Here is a 20,246-nt window from a genome sequence, read left to right as displayed (position 1 = left end):
GGTTCTTGAGCTTCAGCCCCTGGGTTTGATCGTGGAATGGACATGGTAGAGGCAGAGCTCCGAGTATTGAGGTTGTTGTTGTCCTCTGACCTCCATATATGTGCAGGCACACACACAAACTAATTAAACAAGTTAAATTCATCCATCCGGAAGGTGTTCTTAAGCTAGACACAGAAGTGCACAAGACGGTCAGGCTTTTCACCCTCATGTTATTTACTCATGCAAATACCTACAGAGCCAGGCTGCTCACACTGAAAGTCAGACACGCAGTCCACATGTAAAGCGGCAAATGAAAATGGACTCTTTCCAGTAGTTTGCTGTTTGGAGAACAGGGCTGGAGGGCAGGGGACGTAAGGACTGGAGAGGAGGCACTGCTGGTTAGCTACAACTCGGTACTGCCGTTAAGAAATTGTAGGAATCAGATAACTTCCTCTTTATTATTGAAAATAGATTCTTCTCTCATACAGTACACCCCAACCATAGTTTTCCCTCCCTCCTTTCTCCTCCCCTCTCCCCCAGATTCACTCCCTCTCCAGCTCTCATCAGAAAACAGCAGGCCTGAAAGAGACAGCCACCAAACACGACAAAGCAAAACCCAGGACAAGGCAGCCCAACAGAAGAGCCTCAAGAGCAGGCAAAAGAATCGGTGACAGACACACTGGCTTCCACAGTTAGGGGTCCCCCAAAAACGCCAGGCTAGCAGTCACACCGTATGCGCAGGACCTGGTGCAGACCCCTGCGGGTCCTGTGCTCCTGCTTCAGTCTCTGTGAACCTTGAACCTGCCTCGTTGATTCAGTGGGCCGTGTTTTCCTGGTGTCCTCCATTCTCTGACTCCTATAATCTTTCCGTCCCCCTTTCCGTGGGATTCCCTAAGTGGCAGGGGAAGGGACTTGATGGAGACCTCTGATTGAGACTCTGTCTCTGCATAATGTCGGGCTGTGGGTCTCTGCACCCGCTCCATCTGCTGCCAGAGGAAGCCTCTCCGGTAATGACTGGATAAGGCACTGATCTATGCGTATAGCAGAATATCATTAGGAGTCATTTTATTGATTTTTGTTTTTTAGACCAGTCATATTTGGTTCCTCCCCAGATCTCTTGGGCCATCCAGTTTCTGGTTCCTGGCCACCCAAGCAGTGTTGACCATGGGCTCCCTCTTGTGGAGAGGGCCTCAAGTTAAGTCAGACATGGGTGGCCTCTCCCACAGGTTCTGCAGCACACTGCCCCAGCACATCTTACAGGCAGGACAGATTGTTGGTCAAAGGCTGGTTGGTATCCAGATTTCTCTTTCTGTATCCTGAAGAGTACCTTCCTGCACCAGAGACTAGAACATAGGTGTGAAGGCTCCATGTGGGCACCAGCTCGACCTCTCTGCATTCAATGAACTGTGCAGATGTTGTCCTTGGCAATGGGGCCTTGCTGCCAGTTTGTGGAGAGCGACTCTCTATTAGCACATCTGGGATCTCCACGGGAATCCCTTGGCTAACAACTCAACCAAATACAACCCAGTCCTGACACCGGAAGCCTTTCCCAGTCACAAAAGATGGCCAGTTTAGACTTCGGATCCTCCATCACTAGGAGTCCTCACTAGGTCACTGACAGGTTCCAGGAAGTTTCCATACCATACCCCAGCTACCCCCTAATTCCAGCTGTCTCTCCCCATAGTCTTGGACAGTTTTATTGGTTTCCTTTAACTTTTTTTTCTTGGCTTTCTTTAAGGGATTTATTCATTTCCTCCAGTTGTTTGTGTTCCTGGCTTTCTTTAAGGGATTTATTAATTTCCTCTGTAAGGACCTCTGTCATCCTCATAGAGTTGGCGTTAAGGTCTTTTTCTTGTTCTTGGCTATGGTGGAATGTTGAGGGCCTGCTGTGTAGGACAGCTGCGCTCTAGTGGGGACATACTGTCCTGGCTGTTACTGTGTCCTTACGCTGGCATCCGGGCATCTCAGCTTGGGGTGATTGCAGGTCTAGGAGCTGATTTCTGGATTTGCCTTTGTTGGGTGGGTGCTTTGTTCCTTGGTTTCTGTTTCCTGTCTGGATTTTCCGAGTGTGTTGCCTGTTTTACTGGCTTGTCCAGCTAGTGCGTTCATAGAGAGTACCTGCTGGTCTTGGAGGTTGGGGGTGGCAGGGCAGGGGAGGGAGGTCAAGAGTCATGGTCTGTGGGCTCCACAGGGGGCACGGACACTGGGGTGGCGAGCCGAGCCGTAGTTGGTGGTGCTGCAGTGCTAGGGACGGACGAGCCTGAGGGATTGGGTCGGGAGAACAGAGAGCAGAGAAGGCCTGTAGCAGATCAGATAACTTTCAAACAGTCAAAGGAGCTAAAATGTCTCAACTTAGGAAAGCCAGCTTGAACGTGAAGGTACTGTGATCTGTGTTCAGACCACAGAGTAGAGCAGTAAGCAGCAGTCAGAAGCAGGACACAGAGGGTAAAGTCAGGCATGGTAGGAACACCCAGCTGTCTTAAGTATCGTCTGTGCCAGGGCAGCCCCCTCTCCAGCCAGCAGGAGCCAGCCTGCTAACTTGAGGTCATGCCACCAACTTGTGTTGGACTGTGACAAAATTAAAATTGTATTATCCTCCACAGAGTCAGTGCTTTCTGGAAATAATGCTAAGCAAAAAACCCTAAATTCAGAAAAACAAACACTGCTATGTATTGCCTCTCATGTGAAGTCTAAATGAGAGAGAGAATATGAATCATAAATACAGAAGGGGACGATGAGAAGGGAGTATAAAGAAGTGTCTGGGTATGGACTCTGAAGGCAGTAGGGGAGGCAGTCTATCAGGGAGAGGTAACCTGCAAGAAGGGGGTGAATGGGATGGAGGGGGGTGAATAGGAACCAACTATAGGGACATATGTGTGGAAAAGACCATAAAGAAGCTTTCACTTTGCATGCTAACATATTAATAAGCATTTTCTAAAAATAATAATTCTCAAACGGCTTTCTTCCAGCTCCTTAAAATAGTCTACCTAGCTTAACCAAAACAAAGTGATTTGTGAAATGGCGCACTGCTTGCAGTCTGTGGCAGGCACAGTGGTAGGGCTGAATTAGCGCAGTGCGCTCAGCCTGAAGCCCGCTGCCTGGAGCTCACACGTCCACTTCTCCTTGGGCCTCCATCCTGGTGTCGGGCCGCAGGCAGCTCTCGAGCTGGTTGCTAAACTGCCCTTTCCCGTGGACATTTCCCCTCCCTCCCTGAGGTGGTCCTCTCTGTTCCTTCTGTGTCTTTCTCCACCTGTCCATAGCCTTTCCCACCTTGGCATCTCAGAAGACTGACTGCCTTTCCCAGGATCCCCACTGTCCAGGGAGACGTCCCCTTGCCTCTGTCAGCCATTCCCTCCCAGTTCCAGGAGGACATGCTTCCCACTGCCACCCTGCCCACTCTCTCAGCAAGTCCCGGGGTTCCCGGTTATCTGAAGCAGTGGGTGTTTTTCATCTGTATCTGCTGTGCCTTTGGTAATAGTTGACACTTGACTGCTCTCAGTATGTCTGTTCTAGGGCCGTCCTGGATGTCCTTGGACAGCTGTTCTTTTCAGTCTCATTTGCTAATAATTATCCCCGTTCCACGTTTAAGTCCCTGTAGTCATCCTCTGAACCCCATTCTCTCTACCAGTGGCTTCTGCTTCAGGACAGACCCCTCGTGTGTAGTCTGCGTACTGGACGTCTGCACCTGACTTTCAGGGTGAACCCTCGTGTGTAGTCTGCATACTGGACGTCTGCACCTGACTTTCAGGGTAGACCCCTCGTGTGTAGTCTGCGTACTGGACGTCTGCACCTGACTTTCAGGACAGACCCCTCGTGTGTAGTCTGCATACTGGACGTCTGCACCTGACTTTCAGGGTGAACCCTCGTGTGTAGTCTGCATACTGGACGTCTGCACCTGACTTTCAGGGTAGACCCCTCGTGTGTAGTCTGCGTACTGGACGTCTGCACCTGACTTTCAGGGTGAACCCTCGTGTGTAGTCTGCGTACTGGACGTCTGCACCTGACTTTCAGGGTGAACCCTCGTGTGTAGTCTGCGTACTGGACGTCTGCACCTGACTTTCAGGGTGAACCCTCGTGTGTAGTCTGCATACTGGACGTCTGCACCTCACTTTCAGGGTGAACCCTCGTGTGTAGTCTGCATACTGGACGTCTGCACCTGACTTTCAGGGTAGACCCCTCGTGTGTAGTCTGCGTACTGGACGTCTGCACCTGACTTTCAGGGTGAACCCTCGTGTGTAGTCTGCATACTGGACGTCTGCACCTCACTTTCAGGGTGACCCCTCGTGTGTAGTCTGCATACTGGACGTCTGCACCTGACTTTCTCACAGCTGCCTCCGTCTCCGGCTGAAATCGGTGCCACTGTCTCCAGTGCCCATGCTCCTCAACTTCTGTGTCCTTTGCTCACTTCCTCTGGGAAGGGACCGCTCTCTAAAGTGCCCTCCCTGCCTTCTCTGCATGTCACACCAACTACATCTTACAGATTTTACTTCCTAAGTACCGTTTTTGTTTTTCTCTCAGTCCGTTTCCACACCACTTCTTGTTAAATGACTTTAAAATCATTTTCTTAAAATATTAAAATAGTCAGATCTCCTGTTTCTAATCAGATTTTCTTATCTTCCAGGCGGCTGTCAGAGGGCTTGTTGTAAAGTGAGGACACAAACTTGTCATTGTCTCCCTGTAAATGTGTAGTGATGTCTCATTCCTTACCTGAGGAAATCGAAACCTTGCTCCCACCCGCTTGCCTCTGTGATGTTACTTCTGCTAGTGTGCCTCCCTTCCTGTTTGTACACGCTGGTCCCTTGTCCTTGAAGATCAGTGTGGACGTCCCTCTGAGGAGTTCTCTGGCCATTCAAGCAAAGTTGACGGTTCTCCGTTGTCCGTTTTTACTCACTTGTCTCCTCTTCAAGCTTCCCCGTTTGTGGTACTTTGTTTCTGTGGAGCTTCATTCCCAGCATCAGGTTTCTCTAGGTGGAGATCTTCCATCTTACAGATAGCAGTTGTTCATAATGTTAACTAAAAGAGCAAACATTTGTGTTCCCTATGAGTTCAGTCTAGTGGGCATGCTATCTTGCGCACCCCCCACAGTGAGGAGTGACTTCCTAGAGAGAAGGTTGTGCTTGCCACAGTGGCAGCCTAGAGGAAGGACTTTGGATAAGAGGTCAGAGGATGGGAACTAGTTACAGAGCAAGACATTTCAGGATCTGAGGTGTGCAGAGCCGAAGAGAGCTTTAGAAAAGAAAACAGGCTGTGAGACGATGAGCTTTTAGACCCGTGGCTGGGGCTTGAGCCTGTAGGGGAAGCAGGAGAGGCTACCTCAGGAAGGTAACACACCCATGTTTGTATTGAATGAAGCATGTCCTGGGCAGCTGTGTAGAAATAGAAATGGAACTGGAAAAGAGTACTAGTGAGAGTTGCTGCTGGTCTGGATTTCTAGAAGCCACGGATTTGACTGGATGGAAAGAGTCCCCCTGGGAAGGGACAGTGGTCTCTAGGTGTGCTTTCCTCTCGGAAAAAGGGTGGGAGCTTGCCCCGTGGTGAGATGGTAGAGCTCACATCTGGGTAGCCAGTGCAGGCACACTAGTGCCCGCCCGCCCGCTGTGGGCTGCGTTCCTCTAGCATCCTGACTTGAGCTTGCTGAGACTGCTGGATTTCAGCAGCATCTTCATGTTAGTAACAAAAACAGTCACTGTGACAAAGAGTGTGTGTGTGTGTGTGTGTGTGTGTGTGTTACCACCAGAAAAGACTTCCTTCCGTAGTAAGCCGAGTTCAGCCGTCTTTCTCTTCTCCTTGCACTGTGTCAAACAGGAACTGTAGGGTGTATTTTAATGCTACAGTCAAGGTAACCGAAGGCTTCTCCAGTACGCCTCCCTGCTAGGAGTCTGTATCCATTTGTTCCCCTTCTTTGCTTCCCAGTTTTTAGTTATTTAACAGCTTAACAAGATTTCTTTAACTCAATTTATTTTGGAGGCAATAATATATCTTAAATCATCTCTGTAACCTGTTTCTCACAGAATTGGCATACCGTTCCAGTAGAAGATCAGTAAACATTGTTTTATTAAAATAGCGGGGCCATTGTTGCTAACCGGCTTCCAGAGGGTTTCTGCCCAGAAAGAAAGCACTTACTAGCTCTGTGTTTACTTCTCACTAAGCTCTCCTGGTCCCCCAGCCTTTGGGACCTCAGACTGTTCTGGCCTTGGGCCATTTTGTGTCATCTTTTTATTTTATTTGTATGAGTATTTTGCCTGCATGTATGTCTGTGCACCACGGCCATGACTGGTACCTACGGAGGCCAGAAGAAGAAGATGGATCCTTTAGAACTGGAGTTACAGACAGTTAGGAACTGCCATCTGGAATTGAACCCGTGTCCTCTGAAAGAGCAACCAGTGCTCCTAACCACTGAGCCGTCTTTCTAGTCCCTTTTGTGTCGTTCTTTAGTGTATTCATTTAAACCATTTATTCATATTGCTCAATTTAGGCTTTAGATTTTTCAGTAAATGTCACTTTGCTGACACCACTAAACATCCCTATTTACTTTTTAAAAAGCCTGAGGATTGGGTATAGCTCAGTGGTCATCTGTGAGTCCCATATTCATTTTCCAGCCTATACACACCAGTAAAAATAAGCGTTAGAAGTAATGCTTGTGTTAAAAGCATCAGTGTTCTGAGGGCTTAGATCTGTGGTCCTTGATCATCAGCGGATTTGTATCTGACCATTGGCATCCGGTCTGGCCTCTGAGAATCACAGTATGGACACCTGTGTACCTGACATTCCTTTTGTCCCCTTGAATGCTTGCTGTGCGTCTGCTAACTTACTGAGTCCCTGCAGCTTAAGGCACTGGCGACAAGAGACAATATATCAGATTTATTCAAGGGTCCAAATTACTCCCCCTCATTGAATACTTAGAGTGTTTGTCAGTACCACTGAGAAGGAGTGCAGCCACCGGTAGGTTAAGGTTAGAAATGGCTGGTTGAAGCTGAGTGTGGTTTTAGTGCTCTGGAGACCTAGATAGGGGGAAGGTGAGCCCCAGGCCGGCTTGGGCTGCATAGTATAAATCTCATGTAACGCATGCTTCCTTGTTTACAAATGTAACCAGTTGTCTATATTCCTTGAAAGGAGGGATGCCTTCATGTGTCCCCAGAGGAGGTACTTTTTTCCATCAAAGGAGTGCTGTCCAGTTGAAGTATTTCAAAATTTAACAAATTTGTGTCGTCCATGTTCTTTATAATTTCATACTCTGACCGGAATATCCCCTTTTCTTATCTATTTTTCTATCTTTGCCCCTTTTAAGGTCCTCAAGATAATTACTATTGATTTTTAAAATTGATCCAGGAGTACTATATATGTATTATTTCCACCCCTCCCTCTCCCTACCCCTCCCATACTCTTAACCCCCTCTCAAATTCTTGACTTCTAATAGAATTGTATAGTTATACATTCGCGTGCGCGCGCACACACACACACACACACACACACACACACACACACACACACACACACACACAAACATCCAAGAGCCTCCTGAGTCTATTTAGTGTTGATGCTATGTGTATGTGTTTAGGGCTGACCACTTGGGTTGGATGACCTGTTGGGGCTCATCCGTGGAGAAAACTGATTCTTCCTTTCTCAGCCACCATTGATTGCCTATAAATCTTCGTCTGGCGGGGGAAGGCTTATGAAATTTCCCCTCTCGATGTTGGCGTGTTGAGTAATGGTGTCATTATCCAGGTCTTATTTAGGAGAGCCTTCTGTTTAGATCTCATGGGTGCAGCATCCCTTTGTGTCTACAAGACACTGTGTGGTAGCAGACGTCCTGGCCTCTGGCTCTCAGCGGTCTTCACAGTCTTCCCACGCCCTCTTCCACAGTGGCCCCCGAGTCCTAGGTGTAGGTGTTCACTGTGATGTTCTGATGGGAGTGCACGCTCCACTGTCACGTACCCTGCATTCTGACCAGTTGTGGGTCTCTGCAGTGGCCGCCATCTGCTGCAGAAGGATGAGAGCTGTATGTATCTGCGGGCACTGGGTGAGCATTGAGGATGCAGTTAGAAATGAGACTGAATTAGGAAGATGGCAGTCGTACGTCCTGCAGTAGGACCCATGACCAGGGACAGTTAGCTGGGTTTGCAGAGCCAGCTTTGAAGTCCCTCCTATTGAGTGGTCTTAGTCCAATGGACAGCTGGGTTAGCCTCCGAGGGGCCACTGTTGCCCCCCCAGGGCGTGCCCTGCCGGCTCGTCACAGGCTTCACCGCTGGGTGGGACTGTCGATGGCTCTTCTCCCTTGGCAGCTTGTGGAGCACTCTCCGACGCTGTGAGGGTCGGTCCTGCCAAGTCAGTCAGCTCGAGTCCCGTGTCGGAAGTGTGTCGTGTCCAGTAGGAGGGTCTCACCCTAAAATCCTGGCAGGCAGCCAAAGGCAGTGGCCTGTATTGTTTGGGGGGTCCATTGACCCTCCCTGGGCAACAACTCAAAGGGGTTCCCCATGCCTGGCACTCCGCCTCCTTTGCACCTGTCTGCACATCCAGGAATTTTCCAGCACTGTTTTTGAGGTGAATGGTATGAGTTGTGCTGTTTCAACTGTTGGTTTTAGCATGGATTTATACATGGGTAAACATGTGGTTTTGACCTTAGGATGTCATTTTATAAACATTCTACTCAAAGCCAATTTTGACAGTTTTTATTCTTTTTATTATATACATAATTGTGTGCCTTGAAATTGTGCCTGAAGAAAACGAAGTACCCTATATAAAGTTGCCAGTCATTGTTCAGTCTGTTCCTTAAAAGTTTGTCACACACACATACATGCTCATGTGTCTCTGCAGCACAGGTTTTGACCTGTACCCAGTGCCTTAGACTCTGTGTGTGTGTGTGTCTGTGTCTGTGTGTGACTGTGTGTATGTGACTGTGTGTGTCTATGACTGTGTGTGTCTGTGACTGTGTGTGTCTGTGACTGTGTGTGTCTGTGACTGTGTGTGTGTGACTGTGTGTGTGACTGTGTGTGTGTGACTGTGTGTGTGACTGTGTGTGTGTGACTGTGTGTGTCTGTGTGTGACTGTGTGTGTGTGACTGTGTGTGTCTATGACTGTGTGTGTCTGTGACTGTGTGTGTCTGTGACTGTGTGTGTCTGTGACTGTGTGTGTGTCTGTGACTGTGTGTGTGTGACTGTGTGTGTGTGACTGTGTGTGTCTATGACTGTGTGTGTCTGTGACTATGTGTGTCTGTGACTGTGTGTGTGTGTCTGTGTGTGTGTCTGTGACTGTGTGTGTGTCTGTGACTGTGTGTGTGTGACTGTGTGTGTCTGTGACTGTGTGTGTGTCTGTGACTGTGTGTGTGTCTGTGACTGTGTGTGTGTGACTGTGTGTGTCTGTGACTGTGTGTGTGTGACTGTGTGTGTCTGTGACTGTGTGTGTGTCTGTGACTGTGTGTGTGTCTGTGACTGTGTGTGTGTGACTGTGTGTGTCTGTGACTGTGTGTGTCTGTGACTGTGTGTGTCTGTGACTGTGTGTGTGTGTCTGTGTCTGTGACTGTGTGTGTCTGTGACTGTGTGTGTGTGACTGTGTGTGTCTGTGTCTGTGACTGTGTGTGCCTGTGTCTGTGGCTGTGTGTGTGTGTGTGTCTGTGACTGTGTGTGTCTGTGTCTGTGACTGTGTGTGTCTGTGTCTGTGACTGTGTGTGTGTGTGTGTCTGTGACTGTGTGTGTCTGTGTCTGTGACTGTGTGTGTCTGTGACTGTGTGTGTCTGTGTCTGTGACTGTGTGTGTGTGTGTGTCTGTGACTGTGTGTGTGTGACTGTGTGTGTCTGTGACTGTGTGTGTCTGTGACTGTGTGTGTCTGTGACTGTGTGTGTGTGACTGTGTGTGTCTGTGATTGTGTGTGTCTGTGACTGTGTGTGTGTGACTGTGTGTGTCTGTGACTGTGTGTGTGTGTGTGACTGTGTGTGTGTGTCTGTGTCTGTGTGTGTCTGTGACTGTGTGTGTCTGTGACTGTGTGTGAGTGTGACTGTGTGTGTGTGACTGTGTGTGTCTGTGACTGTGTGTGTGTGTGTGTGTGACTGTGTGTGTCTGTGACTGTGTGTGTCTGTGACTGTGTGTGTCTGTGACTGTGTGTGTGTCTGTGTCTGTGTGTGTCTGTGACTGTGTGTGTCTGTGACTGTGTGTGTGTGTTTGTGTCTGTGTGTGTCTGTGACTGTGTGTGTCTGTGACTGTGTGTGTGTGACTGTGTGTGTGACTGTGTGTGTCTGTGACTGTGTGTGTCTGTGACTGTGTGTGTGTGACTGTGTGTGTCTGTGACTGTGTGTGTCTGTGACTGTGTGTGTGTGTTTGTGTCTGTGTGTGTCTGTGTCTGTGTGTGTCTGTGACTGTGTGTGTGTGACTGTGTGTGTCTGTGACTGTGTGTGTCTGTGACTGTGTGTGAGTGTGACTGTGTGTGTCTGTGACTGTGTGTGTCTGTGACTGTGTGTGTGTGTTTGTGTCTGTGTGTGTCTGTGTCTGTGTGTGTCTGTGACTGTGTGTGTGTGACTGTGTGTGTCTGTGACTGTGTGTGTCTGTGACTGTGTGTGAGTGTGACTGTGTGTGTGTGACTGTGTGTGTCTGTGACTGTGTGTGTGTGTCTGTGACTGTGTGTGTCTGTGTCTGTGTGTGTCTGTGACTGTGTGTGAGTGTGACTGTGTGTGTGTGTCTGTGTGTGTGTCTGTGACTGTGTGTGTGTCTGTGACTGTGTGTGTGTGACTGTGTGTGTCTGTGACTGTGTGTGTGTGTTTGTGTCTGTGTCTGTGTGTGTCTGTGACTGTGTGTGTGTGACTGTGTGTGTCTGTGTCTGTGACTGTGTGTGAGTGTGACTGTGTGTGTGTGACTGTGTGTGTGTGACTGTGTGTGTCTGTGTCTGTGACTGTGTGTGTCTGTGACTGTGTGTGTGTGACTGTGTGTGTCTGTGTCTGTGACTGTGTGTGAGTGTGACTGTGTGTGTGTGACTGTGTGTCTGTGACTGTGTGTGTCTGTGACTGTGTGTGTGTGTTTGTGTCTGTGTCTGTGTGTGTCTGTGACTGTGTGTGTCTGTGTGTGTGCCGCGTGCACGTTCTCTAACAATCATTTTACATGGTATTCACCAAAGGTAAGAGAAGGAGAGCTTACTTTTTGCCACATACTTTTCTGAGAAGCTCAGTGGTATTAATTTGTGAGGTAGGTAGTTCTTTCTTCATTTCTACAGATCAAAAAACTGAGGTAGAACTGCCAAATAGTTTACCCAAGTTCTACCAGCTCGTAATAGTAAGCCTGTTGAAATCTAGCCAGTCTGACTCAGTGGCCTTCCTGTGTGTATACGTTGTTGCTGACCTTTGCATATGTGTGTATGTGTAAGTACACACGTGTACATGTGAAGGTTCAAAATTGATGTTGGATGTCTTCCTCAATTCTTAATTTATTGAAGCAGGTCTCTCAATTGAACCTGGAACTTGCTAGTACCTAGGAAATCCTGTCTCTGTCTTACAAGCACCTGCCCAGCTTTTACATGGGTTCTGGGGATCTGAACTCCGCTCCTCATGCCTGTGTCACAAGGGTTCTGGGGATCTGAACTCCGCTCCTCATGCCTGTGTCACAAGGGTTCTGGGGATCTGAACTCCGCTCCTCATGCCTGCATCACAAGGGTTCTGGGGATCTGAACTCCGCTCCTCATGCCTGCGTCACAAGGGTTCTGGGGATCTGAACTCCGCTCCTCATGCCTGTGTCCCAAGCACTTTTTTTTACTATGCCTCTCCCCAGCCTGCCCTGCCCCGCTAAGTGACAAGTCAGCTTTTCCAGTTTGCTGATACCCTTAGGTGTTAATATTTCTTACATATTTTCCTTCCTGTCCCTTTAAGGATTAAAAAAAAATTAAGGTTGTTCATACCACATGTAGAACCTCACTCTGACCTTCATTATCCTTAGTTTTAAGAAAATGAGATTAGAGATGAGGAAGTTAATGCATGACTCCTACCAATAGGGGCAGAGGGGCCCCACATTCCCAGAGTGTGTACCGAAGACTAATTTCAGATTGCCGATTGTCCATAGACAGGATCTCAGTCTTCACGGCAAGCAGGAGTGTTTGTAGGAGTCCAGCCTGACCACTCTGTGTTTAAGGCCTCTCAGAGGTGCCTGCGTGGAGGTAGCCCCGCTCTGTGCTGGAGAGTGGGTGGCGGTGGTGAGCTCCTCAGGAGGCTGTCTAAACCCTGTTCTGTTTTGCAGTGGACAGCCTGCTGAAGTACACTGGCTATGGGAACGCCGCAGGACTGCTGGCGGCCAGGGGCCTCTTGGCTGGAGGAAGAGGAGACAATTGGTACTCGGAGGACGAGGACACGGACACTGAAGAATACAAAAATGCAAAACCAAAGTACAGTACCACATTTCTGTTTACCTAGGGAGGGGTCGTTCAGTTAGCGCTTTGTCTCCACTCCCTGCAGCCTCCTTTTCCAGTGTTTTCTCTTGTGAAGTTGTGAGTTCTTGTCTCCTGCTGTTTTTAGAGACAGCTTCGTATAGTTAGTCCCTTGGAGTGACTTCAAGTGATTGAAGGACAGTATTTCATGAAATGTGCTGCAAGATCCTTTCAGCAAGTTCATTACCCTCTTTGAAGCCGTAAGAGTGCTGGAGCAGTTTTAGATGCTGATCATCATTTTCACAGAGCATTGTGACTGTTTGCCTTCCTTTATATGAGACTTTCTAACAGATGGCTAACATGCATGCAGACATAATACAGCACACAGCTAACACGCATGCAGACATAATACAGCACACAGCTAACACATGCAGACATAATACAGCACAGCTAACATGCATGCAGACATAATACAGCACAGGTAACACACGTGCAGACATAATACAGCACACAGCTAACACATGCAGACATAATACAGCACAGCTAACACACATGTGTTCATAATACAGCACACAGCTAACACACATGCAGACATAATACAGCACAGCTAACACACATGCAGACATAATACAGCACAGGTAACACACGTGCAGACATAATACAGCACAGGTAACACACATGCAGACATAATACAGCACACAGCTAACACACATGTGTTCATAATACAGCACACAGTTAACACATGCAGACATAATACAGCACACAGCTAACACACATGTGTTCATAATACAGCACACAGTTAACACATGCAGACATAGTACAGCACAGCTAACACACATGTGTACATAGTACAGCACACAGCTAACACACATGTGTACATAGTACAGCACACAGCTAACACACATATGTACATAATACAGCACAGGTAACATCAGGTATTGAAGTTGGTCATTGAAGGGTTCAGTCGTTCTGAGCACCCTTGCGTAAGAAACCTGTACAGGTCAGAAAGTATTGCAACAAGGCACAGAGCTGCAGACGGAAAGACGCTGGCCCTGCCCTGAAGGACAGTCAAGCACACACCTGGGAGCTGGGGCTTTAACAGTGTCTCAGAACCCTGGAGGGACAGACCTGAGACTCTTTTGGTGACCTCTCAGTCAGTGTGTGCGATGAAAGACACTCTCATTCTCTTAAGCTCCACCTTCCTCCTCCTCTCCGCCTCCCTTCTGTTCGTCCTCTCCATTCCCATCCCCAGTTTCCACTTTCTGGCAGTCATTGGAGCTGAGTTTCACTGGGTCCCATGACTGGTTGCTACTGTCAGTGATCCTGACGTGCTGTTTTCTACTGGCCTTCTTCTGGAGACTGATAGGGGTTATGAAGTAGGGAACCAAGAATAGAAAAACACAATCTGTAAAATCAAGTATGGATTGTGTTCTGTTGACAGGATAATATTCAATCACTATCAAGTGAAAAAATTACCAATCTCTAATCAGGCAGGAACAACATGACCTATTTCTTGACAAATCAGGTTTGAGTACGTGGTGTTATTTTTAAGCATCCTAATACTCTGAGCTTCAGCAGGATCTTACAGAATGTTACCTAAGAAACAAAAGCTTTGGCTGGGGGAGGAATACTAATGGCAGGTCTTAAGCAGTGAGCTTTATAGACTGCTGTCACTTAGATTGTAGCTGTGGGTTGAACATCTCTGTCAAGTATTTGAAAATAAAATGGGGGAATTGTGCTTATTCAAGTCGATATTCTGAATTAGTTTTGCAAGCTCTTGTTTTTATCATTCCATAAACTACATTTCCATGTCATTGTAGTGCTTTGTGTCTTTTCATGAGCGTTAAAGATATACTCGTTGACAAAGTCCCCTTTTCGTTGTTGGTGTGGATTTGGGGGTGGGGGCGGGTGCTCACTGTGTTACCCAGGCTGATCTCAAAGTCATAGACTCAAGTAGATCCTTACACCTTAGCTCCCCAGTAGCTCAGACTTGAAGCACACACCACCATAACCAGCTTGTCATTGTAAATGAAGATGGAGATAACACGAGCTTTTTCTCAAATTCCAGGGCATGTGGAAACAGTCAGCTAAGGAAGAAAACTCCTAAGTATTCATAGGTGGTTGGTGTCTTTGCATTTCAGTGTATGTGCTTGATTCTAATAGATGGCTTTTATCCTGGCCGTGGTAACTAGGAAGTACAGAGTGCTACCATAACAAGGAGCTCAGAGAAGGCACGGGAACATTGTGCTGCTCCCTCCCACAGTGTAGGAAATTAAGGTTCATTAGGTTGCAGAGGTGACGTTAGACCTCAGAAGGCACCTTTGTTTGAATCAATGTTGATGTCTTAGCTCTCTGCCGTGGGACGAAACCGCTTGGGCTTTGCAACCTGACGGAAATCTTTCTCAGATCTTGGACTTGACCAGAGTCGTCACCAATGTAAAATCTTGGTCTCTGAAACATTGCTCATTATAAGCATAAATCTGAGTTTTCAAGTAATCCACACCCACTTCAAATAGATTAGTGTCTGTTTGTCTTTCAAATCTCCCTCTCGGGGAAAACCTGGTGGAATCTTTAATGTTACTTCAATATATATTCTTCCAGGGGTTCCTGTGGAAGTGACAGTGAATAAAATCCGTTGTCAACAAGGCAACCCTCTGTTACTCTGGGGAATGACCCACAGAGCTTGAAGAACTTGTGTGGAAAACTTTTTACTAGTCTGACCAAACTTAGAAAGTGGGCCTCTGGAGGGATGGCTCATTTTACTGTCCCCTTTATCATTCAGTGTCCCCAGGATCCCACTGAGCTGTTCTTATGATGTGTTTATTCACAACCGTTGATGGTATTAGCAAAAGTAATCACTTTGATCCAGGTGGCCCAAGTCCCGTTGTTAGAAACGTAAATGGATCCTGATTAATGCTCTAAGGTAACCTGTAATCCTTTATGTGAATCTAAACCAAGATAGTCTGGAGCTTCTCTCCAGCTTTAGGTCGCAGTTCCTTTTACAGTGTTTAGTGAACTGAAAATGGCTGTCTGCAGGAGGTACTTTTAAACAAAGTGTACTCCTAGAATCCGGTTACAAGGACATCCAGCCGGTCAGGCTTGTTAAGTTTTCAGATATAGTCCTTTGTCAAAAGGAAACCGTCTAAACTCTTCTTCGTTTGTTTGTGTGTTTTGTTTTGTTTTAGACAGGATCTTACTTTGTAGCCCAAGATGGCCTCAGACGCACAGAGGTCCATCTGTCTCAGTCTCCCAAATAATGGAATTAAAGGCCCGTACCACCACACCCAGCTAAATTTTAATTTTATACTTCTCTCTTTTATGTCTCTGAGCATGGAGCCCCTTGATAACTGATGTGGTTTATGTCATTCTAAACGTTAGTGAAAAGATGGACGTTTAATGTGTTTGACTTACTTTCAACCTTCAGTCCATAGCTTCCAGGCTAGATGCATAGGCATCCAGAGGTGTCTTTCGGGGCTGCTTTATAGAGAGGCAGGAGGGGGGGCAGGGGCAAAAGTGGCCAGAGCCCTGCATAATTTCTGAGTCTTCACGTGAGTCTGTGGAGTGCAGAGCCTTGGAACTGCGCCCAACACTCTTGGGAGAGTTCTCCCAAGTACACTGACCTCAGATGCTGTGGCATTGTCCCCGTGGACTGTCCCTTCAGGGGACATCATCGTGGTGTGATATATTGTGTACCCTAAACTTGCCTGAGGATCAGAGGACAGAGCCAGCCACTAGATTAGACATAGAGGTCAGGCAGTGTTGGCACACACTTAATCCCAAGGAGTGATATCTGGGTAGAGAAAGGTATGTAAGGCTTGGGGAGGCAGGAACTCACTCTCTTTAGGCTGAGGATTTCGTAGAGATAACAACTAGTAGCTGGCTGTTCTGCTCTCTGATCTTCCAGTTTTCACCCTGATATCTAGCTCTGGGCTTTCATTATAATTCTCCTCTGTCAAGGTTTTGCTGTGCTGTGGGGTCTGGTATGTAATTGTCTTGTTGTTGTGTAAATTATGTGGTTTTAGTATTTCTTAAAGTGAATGAACCGCAGATCAACTTAGAGATTTTTATCTTTGCCTAATCTGGACTGTGTTTGTACAGACTAGGATTAACTAATTTAGGAACCAAGGTTTATTGGTTCTATCTGTAAGCACCCAGTGAAACACATCTAAGATCTGGTCATGAAAAGACCCTAGTTGGAAACAAAACCATTACGGTTTCTGCCACATCCACATCACCTCCACACACTTACCAGCCTTTGTAATACTTGCCTTTTCAAAATGTCTCAGTGCCCAGGCTGACGTTTAACTCGCCTTCCTCCTGCCTCAGCTTCCCAAGTGCTGAAATTATAGGCGTGTCCCACACAGCTGGCTTCAAAGAAAGCTTCATCGTCGTCATCGTCTTCTGTAGATAAACCTATCACTGTATAGCCTCGGCTGTCCTCCTGCCCAGCCTTGAGCGTGCTTGAGAGGACTGGGCCGGTTTATCGCCAGAACTTTTCCTCTTGCCCAGTAAACTTGCTTACTTTCCTGTGGCCTCTCCTAGCCTCTTCCCATGTGTGTATCAAGAAACCTCATACCCGTGAAATCATATATAATAGTGTCCTTTGATGACATAGTCAGTCATCAGGCTTCGCCCATATCGTAGTATGTATCAAAATGTCTTCCCACATGAAGACTGGATGCTTCTCCATTTCACTGTATAAACATGGTGTTTACCCACTGGCTATCAAGGGACACTTGAAATGCTTCCATCTTTTTTCTCTTGTGAATAATACTACTGAACATGAGTAGCCTGGCATCTCTTCAAGTCCCTGCTGTCCTTTTTCCTGAGTGGTGTCACCTGTGGTTACATGTTCAGTTTTCTGAAGAACTGCATATTGTTTACACCTCAGCTGCACCGTTTTATATTCCTATTGAAGCCACAGGGTTCAATATGTGCCCTATGAACATAGTATATGTTGTTCTATACTATATGCTCAGAGCATGGGTTGTTTTCCAGGGGGTGCATGTTTATGTTTTCAGTAGTAACTACTGATGGTAAGAAGTGGGGACTTGTGATTTAATTGCTCCTGTACTCTACCTACCACTCCATTCCACTCATCAGAGGGGAACAGGAGCTTGTCCTTCATGCGGCTTCCCTGTTCAGATCTGTTTGACATGGTTATCTGTCTTTAATAATTCCAAAACAGAAAATAAAGGTATCTGCACATGCCCTCATATTCATGCCCACACAGGAGTGCCACGGCGTCACTGTCCTTCAGTAAATACTCACACACACCTGTCTGTCATGGCTCGATCTTTATAATGCACTCAGAATTTAGTTGTGTCTTTTGCTCTTAACTGTCACCAAGCGGAAACTTTGACACTTTCCAAAATCCTTTCCCCTTTGGCTGACACTGGCGACAGACAGGGCTTCTTACATGGAGAGCTGGTGCTCCAGCACCACATCACAGCCCGCCCGCCCTCTGTTATGTTTTCAGTCACCTTCTGACTGACCTTGTTGATCCCACCTTTGAACTTTTCATTCCATTCTCAACACAGCAGTTGAAGTCCTCACCCTGGCTTGTGTGCGCGGCACCGCCTGACCTCTTCACCGCTTGTCAGACACCGAGTGTCTTCTGTGCAGGGCCACACCCTCCAGATGGCTGCCATCTCTCATTCCCTCTCCTCCTCCAGGTCTTGCTTGAGTCTCTTCTCTCTGTACAACCTGTTTAGTCTCTGTGAAGCTTGGTCTCACCCCACATCTCTATTCTGCTCCATACTTCTTTGCACAGCCTTGTTTGTTTGTTTGTTTGTTTGTTTGAACAGCACTTCCTACCTTCATCACACCATAAGCTTCCCTATTCATTAGGTCTGGTTTTTTCCTTTGTTTGCTGGAAGGTAAGTTCCATGAGGGAACAAAAGTTTTAAAGAAAAAATCTGTCTTTATGTAAATGTTTGTTGACTACACTAATAAATTTTTAATTATTTTTATGTTTGCGTCTTTGGCCTGCATGTATATATGTGCCCCATGTGCATGTCTGGTGCCAGTGGAGGCCAGAAGAGCATGTCAGATCTCCTGGAACTGGAGTTACAGACCTTGTGAGCCACTATATGGGAGCTGGGAATCAGACCAGTTCCTCTGTTCTTAAATGCTGAGCCATCTCTCCAGCTCCTACATTAATACATTTTTTGAGCGCTAAGTGTTGGAGTGAGTCAGCACCTCCAATGGAGAAGCATTGGTAGCCAGGCTGGGGCTCGAGAGATGAAGACATGGCCTGTTGCTTTCCCTGTTGCGTGGGGAGGTGCAGCAGCAGGTACTCTGGGGAGGCATCCAGGAAAGACACTGTGAGCTTTATCCCACGGAACTTCCTTCTACCCAGCTGCTCCCTCCTCCCTGGTCTGGGCATACAAAAAATGCCTTTTCCTAAAAACTCTTTAAAGGTTGCAAATTTGTCAGCATGTAAGCAGGATTTTTGCCCACAAGTGTTTGGTTTGTCCCATTAGGGTTTTTGTTTGTTTGTTTATATTTTTTTTGTCATTTTGAAAAGTGTTTCTTAAAATCAATCAGATAAAAAAAATCTGGATTTCTAGCATCCTTATAAAAACAAGTTCTAATAAGGCTTATAGTCTCACATAGCAGCCAGCTGATGGAGTGAGTAGAGTTCTGTCATACCAGGCATGCACTCCTTGCTGACTGTCTCGTCTCTATGAGGATCTGACAGCGTTATATATAACAAGATAGCGAGAGATATATATATAATGACCCCTACTTTCTCTTTCTCCCTCCCGTCCCTGTCACCAACCCTTCCCCACAAATCCCTTCCCACATCCCTGTCTTTTGCTTTGGTTTTGTGACTGTGTTTAACCAGGGCCCTTGTAGTTTGGTGGGCTCATTGGGTGGACATCTGGAGATCCTGACGGCTCCTTCCCCAGAATCTTTAGTAGTCAGCAGTTTAGCAGCAGAGGTGGCCCCTTGAGCCCCTCACCCACTCGAGCCTGATGTTGCCGGCCCGTCCTTGTCCCTGACCAGTGCTGGCCGCTGTGTAAGTCCATGATTGCAGTTGTTGGGTCATGCCACGAAGATAGCGTTTCACTTCAGTCTCTGTTTTCTACCCTGGCGGTCTTCCTCTCTATTCCCTGAGCCTTAGAGATAGTGGTACAAATGTCCTGTGTAGGGCTGAGTTCAGCTGTTTCTTTTTCTTGGCACCTTGAAGCCAGAGTTTCTGCACTCACCACCATTTATTGTAAAAGAGAGCTTCTTCCCTAAGGTAGTGTTTACCTATGGATACTAACATCGACGTTTAGAGGCAGTTGGAGGCCTTGTAAGGTTGGCTCTGTGAGCCTGTGACCCTCCAGCCATGGATTTTGAAACCTGGTTTCAGTACCGGGCTTGAACTCTTGCCGACAGAGCCGTTGTTGGCCCTGGAGGAACTGCCACTGGGGAGCAGTGTGGCCCTTTCCTCCAGAATTGCGAGGGAAATTTAAGTCCTGCCTTTAAAAGTTGAAGCTTTCATACAGCTAGGTTTTCATGTCGTTCTTTTCTCGTTAAGTGATGCTGATATTGACTGGAAACAGCAACAGTTCGAAGAGTCCAAGAATTGAACTGTAGTTCAGCTTGTATCCACATGCTCACTTGCTCTGCCTTTTTGTGTGGCATTCTCCTCCTGGCGCCAGGCCATCGCTGGCCAGTTCATGTAATGGTCTTACTTCAGAGACAGTCCTGGTTAGTGTCCCCAGGAGTTCAGACACTCGTCACCTGATTGGAAGATATAACTAATCACAGGACTGGGTGGACGAGGGGAGGAAAGACAAGCTAAATAAGTAAATATGACCACTCTCCAGAGGTCCGCCACAGTTAGTGTCCTTGGAGGAACTAAGACTCAGTCTTCAAACAAAGCAAGAGTAACCTCAGAATTTCCTAGTTAAGACTCGGAACCTTTGCTGAGTCCT

At 47.2% G+C, this 20,246-nt stretch overlaps 1 protein-coding gene across 13 annotated transcripts in view; it reads left to right on the top strand.

The window, feature by feature from the left end:
* The window catches only part of Ric8b (RIC8 guanine nucleotide exchange factor B), a 106,976-nt gene that overhangs the window by 68,705 nt on the left and 18,025 nt on the right, over positions 1 to 20,246 (top strand). For all 13 annotated transcript variants that reach the window (XR_013045773.1, XR_013045774.1, XR_013045776.1 and 10 more), the window contains one exon: positions 12,189 to 12,333. Coding sequence is in view for 9 of the 13 variants with exons in the window: in XM_076554461.1 (XP_076410576.1) it covers positions 12,189 to 12,333 (145 nt within the window). In the remaining 4 variants the exon portion in view is untranslated. The remainder of the gene's footprint in view (positions 1 to 12,188; positions 12,334 to 20,246) is intronic.

The sequence above is a fragment of the Peromyscus maniculatus genome, chromosome 18 (assembly GCF_049852395.1).
Source record: "Peromyscus maniculatus bairdii isolate BWxNUB_F1_BW_parent chromosome 18, HU_Pman_BW_mat_3.1, whole genome shotgun sequence".
In the NCBI taxonomy this organism is placed as follows: domain Eukaryota; kingdom Metazoa; phylum Chordata; class Mammalia; order Rodentia; family Cricetidae; genus Peromyscus; species Peromyscus maniculatus.
The sequence above is the reverse complement of the archived record's forward strand: the minus strand, read 5'-3'. Positions and strand labels throughout refer to the sequence as shown.